The 18,811-nt window shown below is 34.8% G+C and overlaps 3 protein-coding genes across 4 annotated transcripts; all 3 read right to left on the reverse strand.

Annotated features, from left to right (window-relative positions):
- Positions 1 to 2,431: 2,431 nt before the first annotated feature.
- Positions 2,432 to 3,642, reverse strand: LOC147542465 (nuclear transcription factor Y subunit C-1-like). The gene has a single exon (XM_086633757.1). The coding sequence runs from the start codon at positions 3,277 to 3,279 to the stop codon at positions 2,578 to 2,580; it is 702 nt and encodes a 233-aa protein (XP_086489883.1). The 5' UTR covers positions 3,280 to 3,642; the 3' UTR covers positions 2,432 to 2,577.
- Positions 3,643 to 3,667: 25 nt separating this feature from the next.
- Positions 3,668 to 8,855, reverse strand: LOC147542466 (uncharacterized). Of its 2 annotated transcripts, XM_086633756.1 has the most exons (3): positions 8,364 to 8,855; positions 4,196 to 6,982; positions 3,668 to 4,091 (listed from the first exon to the last, which is right to left on the reverse strand). In XM_086633756.1, the coding sequence occupies exon 2, from the start codon at positions 6,845 to 6,847 to the stop codon at positions 4,202 to 4,204; it is 2,646 nt and encodes an 881-aa protein (XP_086489882.1). In that variant the 5' UTR covers positions 6,848 to 6,982; positions 8,364 to 8,855; the 3' UTR covers positions 3,668 to 4,091; positions 4,196 to 4,201. The 2 variants fall into 2 exon arrangements, with proteins under 2 accessions (XP_086489882.1, XP_086489881.1); XM_086633755.1 differs by having other exon boundaries at positions 3,668 to 6,982.
- A 530-nt stretch (positions 8,856 to 9,385) lies between these two features.
- On the reverse strand, positions 9,386 to 12,658 carry LOC147542467 (protein NUCLEAR FUSION DEFECTIVE 4-like). The gene is made up of 2 exons (XM_086637842.1): positions 11,769 to 12,658; positions 9,386 to 11,233 (listed from the first exon to the last, which is right to left on the reverse strand). Exons 1-2 carry the CDS (start codon positions 12,102 to 12,104, stop codon positions 9,782 to 9,784), a joined length of 1,788 nt encoding a protein of 595 aa, XP_086493968.1. The 5' UTR covers positions 12,105 to 12,658; the 3' UTR covers positions 9,386 to 9,781.
- Between the last annotated feature and the right edge of the window lie 6,153 nt (positions 12,659 to 18,811).

Here is an 18,811-nt window from a genome sequence, read left to right on the forward strand (position 1 = left end):
CAATTCATCAAAATGATTCCCTCTAGATAACCACTTTCTTGATGATCCCCTAAACCAAAAGTCTGTCACTTAAATTGTCATTTCGTTTTGGCCAATGGTAAGGGGAGCTAAGGATTGTTGTTGGGGAACTATTATGGTTGGGGAGCTGCCAAGATTAGTAAAGGGAGATGTAAGTTTTGAGTTATTATTTTAAAGACCTTCTAAGATTCAGAATTTAAGGGACTCAAGTGTAATATATGGAAATATACCAGAATTAAAGAAAAGAAAAAAAACGGTGCCTTCTTCTTCCACTCGACCTCTCTTCAAATCGTCTCTCCTAATCTCTGTCCGACTTCTTTCAATCTTTTCCGGTCATCGACTACAAAATTTCGGCTAATTCTTCCCTAGTATTTTCTCTAATGAAGAAGACATCAACCAAAATCTTGTGAGTTTTTCTTCCCCTTTTAATTTCTAGGGTTTTTGTAAGTTTTATATTTAAAGTTTTAGTGAGTTTTACATCTAGGGTTTTGCTGAGAATTTGTCATAAGATGATATTAGTTGCTTATTTGTTTTCCCCCTTTTGTTATAGTTAAGATTGTTGTGTTAGCTTCAAAACTTGTTATTGCAATATGTTCTTTGATTTGGCTATGGTACTTAGGCGTTTGGTAAGCTAAATCTTTTATCAAGTACTGTAAACAAATGTAGACTACAACATGTTATGCACTTAGAATTTTTATGTTTGTTTTTGCAGAACAAGCGAATTGGTAAACTTTTAGATGATAGGAAAGCTTGTGGTGGCGAAGACACAAACAAACCGATAAGTCTGAAATCGATGAACAAAATGCAAGACACCCTCGAAAGCATATATCAAGATTCTGCTGAAAAGGGAAATCAAGTCTCAGACGAAGATGATGAGGGTGATTCAATCGATGGCGGCGATTCAAGCGATGGGGATGAAGATTATGAGTAAAATTGGCAATAGTATAATTTGATGAATCTCTTTGTGACTATTTTGTAAATAGAATTGATATGTTATATCTCTAATATAATCATACTATTCACCAAATTTCAGAAATGGGAAGAAACTTTAGTAATGTACCTAGTTTTTTTTATTTTTTGAGGTTCCGTTATTACAATGACGAAATCATGGATATGTGGTTCCCTAGGCTGTTTTCACCTCTTTTGTCTAATTTCCCTCAACTGGGGGGAAATTTGTTAAAAAAATATCATGATCATGTGGTTCCCTAGGGAAAACTTACTGTTTTCACCTTGGTTTGCCTAATTTCCCTTAGCTGGGGGGAAATGTTTCAAAAATTTCCCCAGGGAAATATCTGAACGAACCGAATGGTTCTGCCTCTTTTTGGGCAATTTTTTAGAGTTGAAGGAAGAAAGAAAAATAAAATTTAACCGAAAATATTTGTCTTGGGAATTTCTTACATCTTGAGATAGATCTTCATCTATAATAACATTGTTTGATTGAGTTGGTGGTTGTTGGTTCAATTGAAAAATATGTTATTCCTCCATTAAAGAAGCAACATCATAGATATGGTGAGACATAATAAACGTTAGTATCCAATAGAGAAGAGAGTGAACTCGTTGCTTATCAGTAATGGTTCTTGTATAACTTGATTGTGGAGAAGAAAGATAGGTATTGTTATTGAAATATGTAGGGTTTAAGGAAGAATTGAAAAGAAAAATTACTATCAAGCTTTTTAAATTTTTTGAATTATATAATTTTTCTAATCCATCTATATTTCATTAATTTCAGATCCAAAAGAATAGCTCCTAATACCAAATTGGTATAGGGAGTTGTAGTACAGAAAAATGATTTTGTACTACAGCTCCCCAACAACAATCTCCAGCTCCCCTTACCAATCGCCTTCGTTTTTTACTTAAGATAAGCTAGGGAAAGAAAGTAATTTCAGTTTTAATCAATCTACTTTCCCTATCCACACAGGGTAATGCTACACTTACCTCCACTTATTTGAACAATATTGACAAGTATTTGTGCTATAATAATGTTTTTCGAATTTTGTCAGCTTTTAAAAGGTCGTTTTACGTGTGCCCTGCCCTTTTTAATGATGCAAAGGTCACACAAAATCCTCGTTCTTATCATGATTATGTGGATTTGGCAGCATTATCCAGTGAGACTTACTGAATGATATTCTCATCGGAAGTTTTAGCCCCGCCTTCTGCAAGGGTTAAAGGCGTCTCCCTCGAGATAAATTTGAAGAAAAATCATTTTCTTCAAGGAACTTTTTCGAACGGCATATTGGTTTCATAGAGAACTATAAACCTCGACGACCACGATCTTAATGCTCTTCAAAGCGGAGAGATACTCATGTTAATCAAATTGACCTTCAATTCACTTGTGAATGAATCCAGAAGTCTAAGCTTCATACCAACAACCCATATCTAGCAATAATAAGATTAACAACAAGAACAATATAAATTTTCAGCAACCTTTTTGAATTAAATCAACATAAGAGTATCATACAAAGTTAAAAATTCACATTTTTCATAACCCACAAAAATTGAACCCCTAACAATAATTAAGTTAACTTTTTTTTTTTGTTCTGTTTTTGTGTTGTTTTCATACTAAGAATCAGGATGAGGAGGAAGATGAGGTTGTTGAACCACATACCCATGTTCATCCAAACTAGTCTGTCCGATAACGCCTGAACTTCCATATGGCCCATCGTCGGATTGCCAAACTGACTGCCAAGCCTGAGAAGGTGGTGGATGGACATACATGCCAGGATCAATGCCAGGCATGGCCGGTCGACCGATCATAAAACCAGGTGCAGTTTGCCCAACAGGAGGATAATAATAAGGAACTCCACTAGCTGTTGAATTACTACCCATTATACTTCCTAATCCACTTTCATCTTTAATCTCTTCTCTTGGTACAATATCAACTAAGAAATCAAAGATTTCGGTTCGTGTTATTGCTGCAGCTATGTCGTTTTTCTGAAGTGTTCGACGTTTGTTCTCTTCAGCATGAAGCCATGACCTTATAGTGAGTTCTAGTATGAAAAGTTCACAAGCTTTAGCAAATAAAATTGGTGCTTCTGCTGATATCATTCGAACATCTTCATCCGCTTTCATGATTTTCTTTATTCGAGCTAAGGGTAGTTGATGGTTTTTGAAATCATTTACTTGTTCGATCTCTTGTCGTTGATACGTCCAGAACATTTGGAGTTGTTGTTGTTGTTGCTGAAGGAGATGATGAAATGGTGGTTGTGATGGAAATGGTGATGATTGAGCTTGTTGGTTGTTCTGGTTGTTGTTGTTCTCCATTCCTCTCTCTCAATTCAAAATGGGTTTTCAGATTCTTTCAAGTTTAATGGAAGATTTCACATATCAATAAGATTTGCTCAAATGGGTATCCTGAAACAGAGAAAGAAAAGCAGATTCTGGATTTCAAATTGGGTACTTTTGAAACTATTTTCCAAGATATTTATAAGCACAAAACAGAGATCAAGAGAGAGAGAGAGAGAAGGAGATAGAGGATAAGGTGCAGATTGCAGATTGTCTGTATCAAATACCATTGAAGGGCCAAGATTGGCTTGTTTTTTTGGCTCAAACTACCTTATCCTGAGAACCCTTATCCTGTACAATATATCAAAAATATGTATATATAGGAATTTTGACAGAGAATAAAACCAAGCAAGATCAATGGTGTAGATTTCCTCAAAAAGTGGGTAATGGATAAAAGGGGAGACAAGTTCAAGTACAAATTGACAAAGCCTGACCTGAAATCAATGTATAAATCATAATCTACAAAAAGATCAAACACATTTATGAAGTACATGAGTACAGTTTTCAGCAGCTTTTATCAAGAGCTTATTCATTGATTTCTCTTTTGAGATTATGAAACACAAATCCAATTAAGAGGATCAATTTAGTCCTCAGTTTATGGATATATCTTAATTAACCAATAATCATTCATGTGGACTTCTTGAGTCGAATTTGAAATAGTTGAACTTCTATGAATAGTCTGTTGCACTGTTAAGAGTCGTTTTCGCCTGTGATAATTGGTTGAAACTCCGCCCCACCAATGTCACTGCCGTGAGCAATCGATGCCCAAATATACTGAAAGTGTATTTGACCTGAGACACGATCGAGAGAACCAATTCAAATACTTAATTTTGGGTATTGTGTTCTGAGGGGTTTTGAATCAACAACCCCTTATCGTCGGATCTCGATCTTTTACCTGGTTTCAGACATTCTGAGAAACCTCGTCCTTTGCTGCTATTACCTTCTGTTTATCACCATTCTCCACAATCTCATCTCCAGTTTCACTTGCCTTGTGGTTTTTTCCGTTCTCTACAACTTCGTCCATGGCTTCTGTTACCTTCTGTTTATTGTCATTCTCCATGGTCTTTTCCCTGGCTTCTGTTATCTTTTCTTTTTCACCAATCTCCATAGTCTCGTCCCCGGAATTTACCACCTTTTGTTTTACATCATTAGTCAATATATGTTCATCGACGATCTCCATAAAATCAACTTCCTTGGGTTCTCCTACCATCTCTTTGTCAGGAATCTCTATCATCTCGTCATCAGCAATCTCAACGATTTCTTGTTCTTTAGGTTTTGGTACAATCTTCTCTTCGTTAGTCTCCAATCTGATACTATCTTTAGAGATCTCCATTAAATCTGCTTCCTTGGGTTTGTCCACAGTTTGTTCTTCAGTATTCTCCACCATCTCTTCTTTAGCTTCGGTTATTACCTGTAGAAGTTCGATAGGAGTAGCTGCTGGATCCAATTCACGACAACCCTTTGGAGCACCTTCAGCTTCTGAACCGGTTAGAAGATAAGATGGAACCTGATGAGAGAACCGAAACATTTCTTCTCTCGGAACGCTCCTGATTTCTCTGGGGTCCAAGTGCCTGTGAAATACTGTCTTGAAACCAGCAACCTTGACTAAAGGGGTAACTAGTACACCATGATCCTCGTTATAATCTTCTAGTACCTCCACCATGTCATATTTGTGTATCACTTCATCTGAGGTAAGTTCGTTCCAATCAGGTGACCAGTTTCGATAAACGGCCCACACGTCACCTTTTCTTGGAAATATTCGAACAGCCCCACGTCTACCTTTCGTCCATTTAACCTTGTGAGAGAAAGAATTGAGTGATTTATTAACTTCATATCTGCCCACTCTAAAATCCCCACAAGTTTTGGAGAAGCCAGAACCTGTCCAATTTAATGGGCCAAGTTCAGTGCTTGTCCTGGAGTTGAGCCAGCTGATCTTCATCTTAAATGGATTCACAGACATCACAGTATGAATCATGGCATAGTAACGAGGCATTCCATTATCATCGTCGTACGCAGCCCAAACCTGGTTAGCTCCGAAAGATTTTTCAGAACGATCCCTGTCGAAATCATGAAAATCTGGATCAGGAACAGTAATTGACATAGACTCTCGGGCTTTATTGATCAAATTTTCATAACCATCAACTGAGGCCTTATCATGGAACCCTTTCTTCACATCCGTGGACTCGATACCCTTGTTCTGATCAGTAGCGCCCGTTTTAACAGCATTAGTATCTTTCGGTTTCTCTTGCTCTATAATTTCTACCTTCCCTTTTTCTTTCTCGGTAGCCATGCCTGTAGCAGCTGACTTCCATTCGTCTAACTTCTTACGGATTTCCAATTTAGCCTTCTCCGTCCACACATTTCTAAGCTCAAACTGTGCCAACTCCCTCGTACCATTAAGCCTACTATTAGCTTTAACAGATAAATTAGCCGAGCCCATCCCGCCATTTTCGGACGCCATGTGTCTTGATGCATTTCCATCAATTTCTTCTCCAAGTTTCCTTTTCTTAGCAACCTTTTCTCCTTTGAGATCAGAAGTTAAGCCAGTACTAGAATTGCTAGCTGTCCTCTTTGAAACATGGTTCTTCCTCCGAAGGGCTTCTTGTCTTCTCGCTGCTGCTTCAGCCTCCTCACGTTCTCTCTTCACTTTATCATATGCCTGTTTAAGCAACCTTTCAGCTTGAGCAGCACCATCTGTTCCTGAAAATGGGCCCGACTGCCCATTAGATCCCATTGAAGCATCTGCCTTCCTCCCTGTGGAACTGGAATTCTTTTTTAAAACATGATTTGAATTTTGGCGTTGCTTGGAGGACGATGACCAAGGGGTCGAAGAATTAGAACCAGTTAATGGAGGAGGAGCTGTTTCTGAAGCGTAAAATGGCTCATGGCAATTTGGGCAAAGAAGATTATGATGGAGATAAACACGGAGATACTCGTACTGCATCTTACACCTATTACATGCAGTCCAAAATGTATTAGGTTTTGAAGGACGAGGAACAGGAGCAGGAGGAGCAGGAGCAGAATTCCTTTTATTAGTCGTCTTACGAGCTTTTGTATTTGAGCTTGTGGTGGTAAAATTATGAAACCCGTTTGCAGTAGGTTCCCCCGCTGGCCCCGTAGTTGATGATGGAACCTTTTGCTGCGAAGTTTTTAAAACCCTTTTCTGATCATAAGCTAATCTTCTAGTTTTATCGGATAGCGAACTCCATGCCTCGGAAATGAATTTAAATGCACCTTCTGCCCCAATTGACTTGTTCTTGTCTGGGTGCAGCACGAGAGCCAGTTTTCGGTACTGCTTCTTCACTGTCTCGTCATCAGCTAAAGGATTCACACCAAGTACTCCATACCAATCTGGTTCTCCACCTATTTTGTTCTCGGCAGAGATATAGATATCCAGTGTTGCTAACATTTGAGAAATACCTTCTAGCTCAGGAAATAAATTTTGAGCTTTAATGGCAAACTTCTTTGCACCAGAAATATCCCTCATTGTGAATTTTCTCTCTGCAATTTCTTTAGCTCTGGTGGCCTCATCCCGATTGCACTCCATTGACCTTCACTTAAGTTTGTCTTCTTCCACTTACCTTTAAATGATTGATTAAGGAGAACTTAACCACCACTTGCTAATCCTACACCGAGAAACTCCTGAACTTCAAGCAGTGCTCAAGCCTTAATTATCCAAGTCCTATTCAAGGACAAATATAAAAAAAGATTGATCAATTGATTTAACAAGGAAAAACTTTAAATGGAAGGGAAAGATTGCTAATAAAACCTGGAAATATATTCAATCACATGAAATTTTGTAATTCGTTGAGATCTTAAAATCCTTTTAAAAATTAATTTTGGTAATTTCCCCCAGATGATAATCTTACAACCTTGTTCCTATGCCTAGGCAGAATATGCAGTCACGTTACCAATATATACTGCCTTCCCTATCAGTTTGAAGGGTCGAACAAAAAGAAAGAAACAAAAAAGGTGGAAGGATCTATTAATATGCAAACTAGCCTGTTCTTATATCGCTTGAATCATGTTATAAGCATGCACTATACGTACTTACGCTAAGCTGTTAATTCACTAGTCGATGGCCGCTAGGTGGTACACCAAAGGACATCCGGCACAGGAACAATTAATTCACATTATTCGAAAATATATATATATATATATATATATATATATATATATATATATATATAGAGAGAGAGAGAGAGAGAGAGAGAGAGAGAGAGAGAGAATTTTAAAATAGATTGCATATCTTTTACTATTCACTATACGACATTGACGATATTACAACATAAGGAAAATCTGGAATCAATTGTCAAAATAAGTAATAATGTCGAATTAAAATCCATAGTTTACTATAAGCGATGTTTAAGCTATTATCGTATCCTTCAGTGGCATTTATCAGAGCTCATAGTGTCCGGTATTAGCGCCATGGTGACAGTTTTCCCTGGCGGTTATCGCAAGCTCACTACGTATCCTTATGCAATCCATGCATTCGATAACGATCATCATTTTCTCTTCGTTTCTAAGCATAACTTACCTTTATGATAGATATTAGGCCACTCAAAGTCGAGCAAGTTCAATTTAACCAAAACAGAATGAAATTCTTTAACTAGAACAATGTCATAGAGTATAAGATCAATGGAAGAACAAAGTACTGAAGTAACAACGAATTCGAATTATAATACTCCACTTCACTCTTAAAGTTGGTCATCTCAAAAACCCACATTGTGAAAAGGCTAATTCTCTCACTCTTCTTCCTCTGAAGCCCAAACATGATTTCATGGCTACCCAGATAGTTCGAGGAAATAAAATTCTATGAACAGAAAAAAAAAAAGTTCCATAGAAACAGATAAACCATATATACTTATCGAATTGGTTGAACAATAAAGTCATAGATCTAGAAAATTTAAGGTTTGAAACAGGTTTTTAGCTTGGAATTCACATATTTCAGTACTTTTGACTGAAACCCTAGAAATATTTGATTATGGTCTATAGTCTACAATAAGCAGTAAAAAGTAGATCTGATAAAAATCTGGAACAGAAAATTAAGATTGGATAAATACCCATTAAGCGAAATTCTCTTGTTATTGAGGAATTTGAATCTCAGAGCCGCCATGATAGCACTCCAATCACCAACTATTTCTCTATTTTTTCCCACCCTAATCCAAGAAAATCTCAAAATTGGACCTTTTTGTCAAAACCCCATAAAACATAACAAAATAAAATTCTCAAATTTTGATCAAATTTATGGGGTTACCTTGTTCTTAAAGTAATTTGCTAAACTAAACCCTAGAATACACTTAACTAGGGTTAAATTATAACTTTACTTTTTTGTATTTTTAATAACTAGGGTTAAATTTTATGTTGAAATTTGTATGCAAGTTGCAATTTTGGCAATTTATATGGAATAAGAAAATGTATTAATGATAATAAACAATAATAAATAATAATATCATTTTTTAGCATAGAAAGAAAATATTTGAGATTTTATGAATTTTGAAAATTAGTACTCACTATCTTTTAGGGATTGCATGTGAATTTTGTGAATGTAGTTTATGTAGAAAATAAATAAGTCAATTTTAGCATTTAATACATAAATGGGACCCATGTATAAGATGATGTTAAGGTATGGGTCTCTCCTAACCATATGTCAAGTTAGGTTTAGGTTACAAGTTCATAAAGTAACTAAGGTTATGGTGATATAGTTAATTCTATATTTAGTGAAACTTGAGTACATAGTTAGGTTAAAGTTACCTTGAGTACTGAAAAATTCCCAAGTACAAACTCAGGGAGCCCTAATGAATTATGGTGGGCATCTAGGATTCTAGAGGTTGAAGACAATAAATTCCTATTTGCTTGGGAGTCCTACAAAGTTGTCAATGTCAATTGGTAAAAAGAAGAAGAATGGTTCAGTCCAGTCTAGAGGTGGGAGGTTAGCCGGAGAGTCTGATACCGGCTATTCGTGAGACCAAAAACATTAAGGAAAATGAGTTATCCGAAACTTGAGACAAGCTACGTTACGCATATTAACCATTAAACATGTTACATACATTTTGAGTGTGATCATAGTGTAGCTAAGTTGAAATGGATAAAGAACTCGTTTGTAATTGTTCATAACCAATAAATATCAAGTTGGTCTTTACATACAAATGAACTTATCGATCGACATCCAAAACAATATACTTGGAAGATATACACAATCACAAAATTCGTAGAAGAAAAACTTAACTCTTTACAAATAGAAAGAAGCACCATAAGAGGTTTAATACATATATATCGATGTCTTTCTCTTGCCGAAAACATGTTCTTGATTTCTCCCTTGTTTCGAAGATGTTTTCTTTAGAGTTGAAGTTTTTTCTCTCATGAAAACAATCCAGTTAGCCATGTAGAAACCATTAACAACCTTAAATCAATAAACAAATTCGTCACACTCAATAGAATCAATCTTAAGATATGCGCGTACGTGCTCACCTCCAACACCTCAAGTACTACTCGACTTTCCGTAAAGATTAGCATACACAATCTTTGTTCGATGAACAAGAATCAAACTCAAGACGGCTGCAACGATACAAAGTCCAGACATGGTTAAGGAAGTAAGGAAGAAGCATATTGTTCCTTTACATTTCAATGGTTCATCCACAGCCAATGCAGTATCAACTATTCTCTCGAACATAGACCGAGAATTGTGCAGTATTTCACGAGCTTGTTTTTCGGCTTCTCTATCATATATAGAGCTAGCAAGAACTCCGGAAAGAACTAAAGAACCAGCAGGATTTGCAAGTGTAAGGAAATTGTATAAAGCTCCAAATTTCTTCAACCCAAAAAGCTCGGAAGCTGCAGCTGGAATGATGGCCCAATGAGCACCGTATCCAAGCCCGATCAGTAATGTACCAATGTGCATAACTCCAGGCCAGCCCATAGCGAAAAAGAAGTGTCCGAATGCCATCATGACTTGAGCTGCAGCTAGGGCTACCAGCCTAGGATATGCGTAATTCCTTATAACAATTTCTGAAAAGTACCCACCACCGACACGTCCAAGAAAGTTCCAAATACTAATCATTGATACATATATATGTGGGTTATCGTATCCTAAAGACTGGCTTATCTGACCAAGATTATCGATAACTGCCAACCCAGAACCAGAGCCAAGAAGAAGAGATAAAAAGATAAGCCAAAAATCAGGCTTCATCAATGCCTGAGCCAAGGTGAAATCTTCGCCTATAAGTGGGGCTTTCCTTCCCTTAACTCTCACTGCTCCTTTTGCAGCTGCTCTTAACAGTTTAGCTTGTAAATGGGCGATCCGTTTCTGCCTTTCCATTGTCGGTAACAAGTCATACGATTTAGTTTTCTCATCTTCTACCTCACTAAGAATCACTTCATCCACATTCAGGTCTTGACTAGACCCACCAGCCTCTAATTTTGGAGTTTCGGGTAGAAGATTTTCGTAAACTGGACTCTGTTGGCCCATGAAAAATGACAATGTCACGGGAATAACGATTGGTAGAAGTACGAGAACAAACAATAAAATTGTGAATATCACAACCACATTGTGACTCAAAACAACTAGATCTTGAACTAGCATAACACCCATTAAATAGGCGGCTAAGACTAGACAAACACTGTATACGAATGTGAAGCTTGAAGCATCAAAAGGTCGAGCTTGTCTGTGGCCACCAACTGGCCGAATGATGAACATGAGAGCAAGAACTACCATTGTTGGCCCAACTGCAACCATGAAGATTATTGATGCTTGATCCGGGGCGTTTATTAACGCGTATGTCTGAGTTAATATTGCACCACTCAAACCTGCAAATCCTTTGAGAATTCCTACAACTGGACCTCGGCTTTTCGGGAAATTTTGAACACCTGAAACTAATGCTGCTGTATTGAAGTAGGTTTCTCCATTTGTTCCCACAAATATAAGAACACACATCTATATATAACCGAAACTTCGTTAATATTGCATAATAGGCAAACTAGAATTCTAACAAGTAAATTTCATGTCATTCTTGTACGTATAGCACTTCAACTAGCTAACTATAAAAGGTAATCTACTCATATCACCATTTTCAGTCTGAGGTTGTGTTCCTTTGTTTTTGTGAGTCAGGTCTTAAATCTGTCTCGGGGTGAAGATTGACTCCAGTCAAATTTCAGAATGTTTGTGTTGTATCTGACTCATGAAGTCTGGCTCATCTGAATGAATTCTTTGGATTGATTTGAGGTCCATTTGAGTCAGTCTGCTCAAATTTAGATGAGTCAAACAAGCCAGATAGATTCAAACACCTCCTTTTGAGAGTAAATTAGTTTTTTTTTTCTTTGTCGAATTTACAGTTGAAATCTTAACTCGAGATCGGAATAGTCTAGACTATTTGCAAGAATAGTCCCACATGGAAGAAGGACTATCTAACAATCAAGAATATAGTGTCTAGGTCGAGCGGAAGAGAGAGAGAGAGAGAGATTGGACTTACCGCCCACAAAGGCAAAATGGGTACTCTATGAGTAACAATCAACCAAACCCATCCATACCCAATAAAATTCTGCATAGCTCCAACCATTAAAGCTCCCCAAAGAGGTAAATATTCACATAAACTCCCAGCCACAAATCCCACACAATCACCTAAATCCTTTGCTATACCCAATCTAGCTAGTTGTCTTTGATTATAATTCAAAGATATCTTAATCACTGGTGAAATACTCCCAAATAGATACCCAATTCCAGCTACTGATTGAATCCACATTGCTGCTACAAATACTAGCCATCTGTTATTAATAAAAGACCCAAATTTCCCATCAAATTGAACCATTTTTTTCAACTCAACTAATCAAGATGCTTTGATTTGAAATAATGAAAAAGTTTCCTCCTTTCTTCTTCTTATTCTTAGATTTTGAGAGATTAAAGATGGGATTCTGAGAAAGAGAAAAAAAGAGAAAGATTTGTTTGGTTTGAGCTTGCTCTGTTTTTTTCTCTTTAAAAACAGAATGTTTCAAATTGGTTGTGTGAGAGAATTCTGAATTTGATGTATTTTGGTTCCATTTAAATAATAAATAAGTAAAAGGGTAGAAATATGATACTCTGCCCCACACTTAAGTCTATCGGGACTCCGCCTGTTAAGTGTGAGTGTTGAATCGGAGTGTGCAATATCTTAGAGCATCTTCAATGAAAGATCCGAGAATAACTCTGAATATACCTAGAATGAGACTTTTAGTCTATCGACCCAACACCATTTCATTTGTCTAGGTTTGTGGCAGACCGTCGACTGAAAAACATCCTAAGCAGTACCCCATCAGTACGGTGTAATAAACTAATTGGATTCAGACGAGTCAGACAAATCAGGTTAACAAAATGGTATAAAAAAAAAAATCACAAACAAACACCACACTAGAATATAAAATTGCATCAAGAGGATAAAGATGAACCTTAGAGATTGACTCTTCCAAGTTGAACAGACGAATGTCTCTTTAAAAAAATGTTTACTTGGTCAAGTACAAGTGGCATTTGTGTGACTTTTTCTGTACCTTCTTATAATCTGCCTCCATATCTAAATGACTTTCTTTCTCTGTCCTTTACAAAAACTTATGGAGGGGCCAGGGCAATTGTCAAAATAGATTGTATAAAATGTCACTATCAATTATAAGTTTATTTTGCAACAAAAAAAAGAACTAGGAGTTTATCTATATATACATATTTTATTTTATTTTTGAGAACTACATATATTTATATAGAATAGAGAGATTAAACTATTTATGCATTCAACCATAAGGTGGTTGCACGACCAATAAAAAACATAAAATAAGTGGTCAAATAGGGTATAAAATGTTGTTTATTTGCATAGGAGTCGTTAGACTTTATAATCTGACGAATAAATGTTGTGGCTTCCTATTGAATTCTAATGCGACCTTATGTTATTTTATTGACGTTGTCTTCCATTTATATTTATAGGTGTTTCCACGTCTGCAATTTATAGTCTGTAAATTTTTCTTTATTTTTATTTGTTTTTCTCAAGGATTTTGACAATTCACTATTTCTGTAAATAAATTTGTGTTTACTTAGTCTGAGAACACAAAAATGATACTCTTAGTCTCAAAAAATTACTGGTGGTCTACGTATTTTTTTTATGAAGGAATTGGCGGTCTACTTAGAATGTATTTGAGAAGTTAATTTATGAACGAGGTGAGCCACTTCTATTTTCAATGGATAATCAATTAAATAGGATTTGACAACTTAATTATATTTTCTTTATTCATCTCAGTTTTATGCAAGTGCACGATAAAAAAAAATAAACAAAACTTGCAACTATGTGTTTTTTGGTTTTGTTTTAATGTGAATGTGGGTCAGGTTCGTTCTTATCCAAACGAAAATAACTTTTAAACTTCACTAGCGTTTCTTGTGTTAATGACAAATTAATACCGATATTAAATTATTTTTGTAAATTTGAAACAAATAAAGACCCTTAGATTTGAAAAATAAAAAATTTTGACGGAAAAATAAGAACAGAGAGACAAAGAGGAAGAATATAAGGTAGGTAGGTAATAAGAGCAAATCCAGTCTCAGTCTGTCTTAGGCCGAAAAAACCACCTTTCACTTAAAATTTTCAGCCTCAACTCAGCCTAAAAAATTCAGCTTCAATCCCAACCTCTCTTGAGGTCGAAAGTTTGTTCATGTAGGAAACTCGTGTCTGGTATTTTTATTGGTGTGCGAAAAACGTGTGTGGTTTTGTGTATATAGAAAACACGTGTTTGAACTTTTTTAACCTAAGTAGATTTATTTTCTATTTCAGTGAATCTTTAATTTGGTTATTTTTTTAACCTAGAATAGGTTAGGTAGTAATAAAAAATCAAAGATTATACAGTAATTTATTCTAAGTGGATTTATTCTCTATTTTAGATTATCTTTGGGCTCTAAACCCATTGATCATTCTATTTTGGACTTAAACCCATCCTCCCTTTTGGAAATAAATATTGACAACAAATATCCACCATAAATATTTCTCTTAAAATTCATGGAAAGAATAAATGTATTAACTCAACCATTAGAAACCTTTACTTCACCAATGGTTAAATATATATTTATGAAAGGGTAAGAATGGGAGGAAATAAATGGCTTGATGCATGGAGCCCACTAAATAGTAAATTTTTTGACTTATTTTTCATTTTCTGTTTATTTTGATTTTATATTATTTATTAATTTAGGAGGGGATATATGACTAATTACCCCCTGTTTTTGGACCTTAAACTCAAAAATCCTTCGTACATATGATCAAGTAATAGTATCAAGTATATTGACAAATTTTACAATTAAACTTGCGTTCTCCCCTATAACTTAAACCTTAAAATTAATAGAATCAAATATATATATATATATATATCTTGTTATATTAATATTTTATAATTATTTATATTTAAGATATAAATATTTCTACTAAGAAAACATAATAATATACTCGTATACTATTTAAGTTTTAATAGTACCAAGTATACTGAAAATACTTGGTGTATTTCACCATTTAAATTTATTTATATTGTTATATTAATATGTTGTAATCATTTGTATTTAAGATACTAATTTCTTGTACTGATTACTTTTATCAAATAACAGTTTTACACGTCACAAATACAATCAAACTTAGAACTATTGTTGTCACGAACAAAAATTTAATAATAAGTTCATAAAATAAGTTCTTCAATCAACAAGTATAGTTAACTCATTTTCTTTACATCAACAATTTTCGATTTTACACCTGATTATATGGTGGGTGGTGGTTTTAAATCCATGCATGCTAAAGTTTCGACCACCATTGGAGCATCAGATCCACGGTCTAACTTTTATTATTCATCTTATTCTTCGCCTTTTTCCATTTGAATGGGATACAATTCTTTCTTGCTAGGTGACTCAATCTTCTCAGTTGAATGTTTCACAATTTCTGCATTTTCTTTCGTGGACCTCACTATGAGCTCGGGCAATGAAACTTTGTCCAGGTATCATATGATTCTACAACTTATAAATAATTCGATTTATTTAATTCTAATTTAATTTTTGAGATTCTCTTGCGTTTCTAATCTTCTACATTATAATTTTTCAGTGTTCTTTCACTAAGTTCTTCTGGCAGTATTCAACTGTCTATGCTCTTTGTTGGAATCTGTCTCTGCTTTCTTGTCGAAATCCACTTCTTTTAGGACATGATATTCAAATATTGTATCAGTGACTTCTTCACTATCAACACTTTGAGGGATTTCACTGCCTTCTGCCAGTTTCATGGCAGTTTCCTTCACTAACATCTTTTCGGTTGGAGGTGGTATATCGAACAGATCTTTCAACTTGCGATTTAGGTTGTCAATTCTAAGACTTGCCTCATCTTTGATTTGCACTTCTTCACTGGCTCCCGATGGTACATCTCCTTCAACTATTGTTTTTCACCATTGCATTCTACGTTAACACTCTTTTATTTTTATTGAGTTGCTTTAAAACTGGGTATAACCATAGTTGGCCGGCCTACTAAACTCCTAATAAAACTATATGAATAGACATATCTCTCGTGTAACCAACTGATTTTTTTTTATATATATAGGAGTTTTTTAGAAGAAAGTTGATTTAGATGGCCAGACTACTCTCTTATGATCCGTACTGAGCTCCTAAAAAATTTATCGGCAGATTTATCTCGCGCGACTTGACAATCAATAGATGGAAAAACGAAAGGGAGTCCATCCAAGTATAAAATATTTCATACAAGATGGGAGGATCACAAAATACTAATTAGGGTTATTTCCCAAATGGCCCACAACTTTGTGACCAGCTTCCTGCCTGGCCCCCTACTTTAGCACTAATTCCCGTATGACCCCCTTTTTCCGTTATCTTTAACTTTCCGTTACTCTCTCTCCTTCATCTCATTTTCTTTCTCTGCCACATCATCTGTTACGCCACCTCATCATCTTCTCCGATGAAGGTCGCCGGCCGACCATTTTTTCAACCGGCGACCTTCAAACATTAAAAAAAAAAACCTTTTTTTCTCTCTCCTCTCTCTCTCTAAATTTAAAAAAAAAAAAAAAAAAAAAAATGTCCTCTCTCTCTCTCTAAAACTCCGGCGAAGGGAAGGCCCTTCGCCGGAGGTGGGTCTGTTCGTTGAACAGACCTTGAAGGTTTGTTCAACGAACAGACCTTCTTCACGAACAGATCTGTTCGTGAAGACCTGTTCACGAACAAATCTTTTCGTGAACAGGCTTGCTGTTCACGAACAGGTCTTGCTGTTCACGAACAGATCTGTTCGTGAACAGACATTCAAGGTCTGTGCAACGAACAGACCCACCTTCGGCGAAGGGAAACCCCCTTCGCCGGAGTTTAGAGAGAGAGAGATGAGAGAATTTTTTTAAAAAAAAAAAAAAATTTAGAGAGAGAGAAGAGAGAAAAAAAATAACAAAAATTTGAAGGTCGCCGGTCGAAAATTTGGCCGGCCGGCGACTCTGACGGAGAAGATGATGATGTGTCGTGCTAAGCTGATGTGGCAGAGAGAGAAAATGAGATGGAGGAGAGAGAGTAACGGAATGTTAAAGATAACGGAAAAAGGGGGTCATGCGGGAATTATTGCTAAAGTTGGGGGCCAGGCAGAAGCTGGTCACAAAGTTGGGGGTCATTTGGAAAATAACCCTACTAATTATAATCTAATGGGCGCTATGTAAAAACTAACCTTAAAGACAAAACTAGTAGAACAACTCAATACTTATAATAATACCTAGATTAGCTCACTAGTGATTCTCTTTAACAAGTACAACTTTTCGAAGTTCATACCATCTATCTATCAAGATAGTTTTTATACGTCAATAGTTCTTTACGAAAATTCTTGTTTCGTTGATGAATAGTCTAGGTAAAAGTGCGAACTCAAGTTGTTCCTTTATCAGCAATGCCCTTCGTAGCTGCAAAACTTATCAATTGAGTGAAGTGATATTTTCTCTGTATTGTCTTGTGTGACACAAAATAGACCACGAATCAAATCTTAATCATTCGCCAAGTCAATCTTGCAATGAAATTATGGAAAAAAAATCTTAGGAAAACTTTATAGTCATCTAAAGTCAAAGGGTAATCTTACTGACTTTTGATTGTAGACCTTAGTAAGAATAAGAGTATAAGGGTCTATTATTCGTTAAGATTTTTTTACTAGATCTTGTTTCTTCCGGACCTTTAAAGATCTCGGAATATATAAGCGTTCTGATACATAAATGTTTAAACCTTGATAAGTTCAGAAACTTTAAAGTTTTGAAACTTTTAAAGGTCTGGGACATTAAAAGTATTAGATCATTAAGTTCTGAAATATTTTTATTAAAATTTTGAAGATCCTAAGCTTTTTGTTAAAACTTTAAAGGTTCGTTTTAAATTTGAACCGTCTAAACTCATAGCTGAGATTAAAACGAAAGTTAAATTATTTTAAAAGTTAAACTTTAAATATTAGTTGTTTACTTATCTTTGTCATCTTCACCAAACACTATCATTATTTTAAGATTAAAACTTTAAATAATTAAAATGAAAGTTACATACTTTTAAGATTAAAACTGTAAATATTAAATTTTTTAAGATTAAAACTTTAAATATAATTTTTTTTAAGATTAAAACTTTAAATATTAAAACTTTAATACTAAAACTATAAATATTAAAACTATAAATATTAAAACTTTTAAGATTAAAACTATAAATAATTAATACAAAAGTTAGATTTACTTAAAAAATTTAAATATTGGGCGAGCATTATACCAATTTCAGAGGCTTAGTAAGGTTTTATCAAAATACATTTACTCACTATTTTGACACATTTAAAAGACAAGATGTAAATTTTTTCTCCTGTTTTTTATATTATCTAATTAACCTTTTTTATCTAACGCAAAATATATTTACACCTACACATATCATAGCTGCGTTCAAAGAAATGCGTAAATGGCACCCAGATTTTGTTATCTATATTATAAGACCTACGAGATTCTTTCCTTACAATTAATGAGTTGTTAAAAGATCCTGAATATATGGGATGTTACTTTGTAAATGGACAGACAAAAAGATTTAGTGAGTTCCAGAAAGACTTTTATTAAAATTTTGAAACCTTTTTATTAAAGTTTTAAAGATCCTGAACTTTTGTTCAAATTTTAAAAGGTCTGTTTTAAATCTAAACCGTCTAAATAGCTGACTAAAACGAAAGTTGTATCATTTTAAAGTTATACTTTATATATTAATTGTTTACTTCCTTCTTTATTTTCACCAAACGCTACCATTATTTTAAGTTTAAAACTTTAAATAGTTAAAACGAAAGTTACATACTTTGAAGATTAAAACTTTAAAAGTTCGAACTTTTAAAATTAAAACTTTTAAGATTAAAACTTTTAAGATTAAAATTTTAAATAATTGAAACGAAAGTTACCTTTACTTAAAAACTTTAAATATTAAAACGGAAGTTATATTATTTTAAGATTAAAACTTTAAATAATTGTGGAGGTCTTTGAATTTGACTAATTTATGAGTACATTTTTCTCGAAA

The sequence above is a fragment of the Eschscholzia californica genome, unplaced genomic scaffold (assembly GCF_041429995.1).
Source record: "Eschscholzia californica isolate CP2 unplaced genomic scaffold, dmEscCali1.0.p SCAF_4, whole genome shotgun sequence".
Classification (NCBI taxonomy): domain Eukaryota; kingdom Viridiplantae; phylum Streptophyta; class Magnoliopsida; order Ranunculales; family Papaveraceae; genus Eschscholzia; species Eschscholzia californica.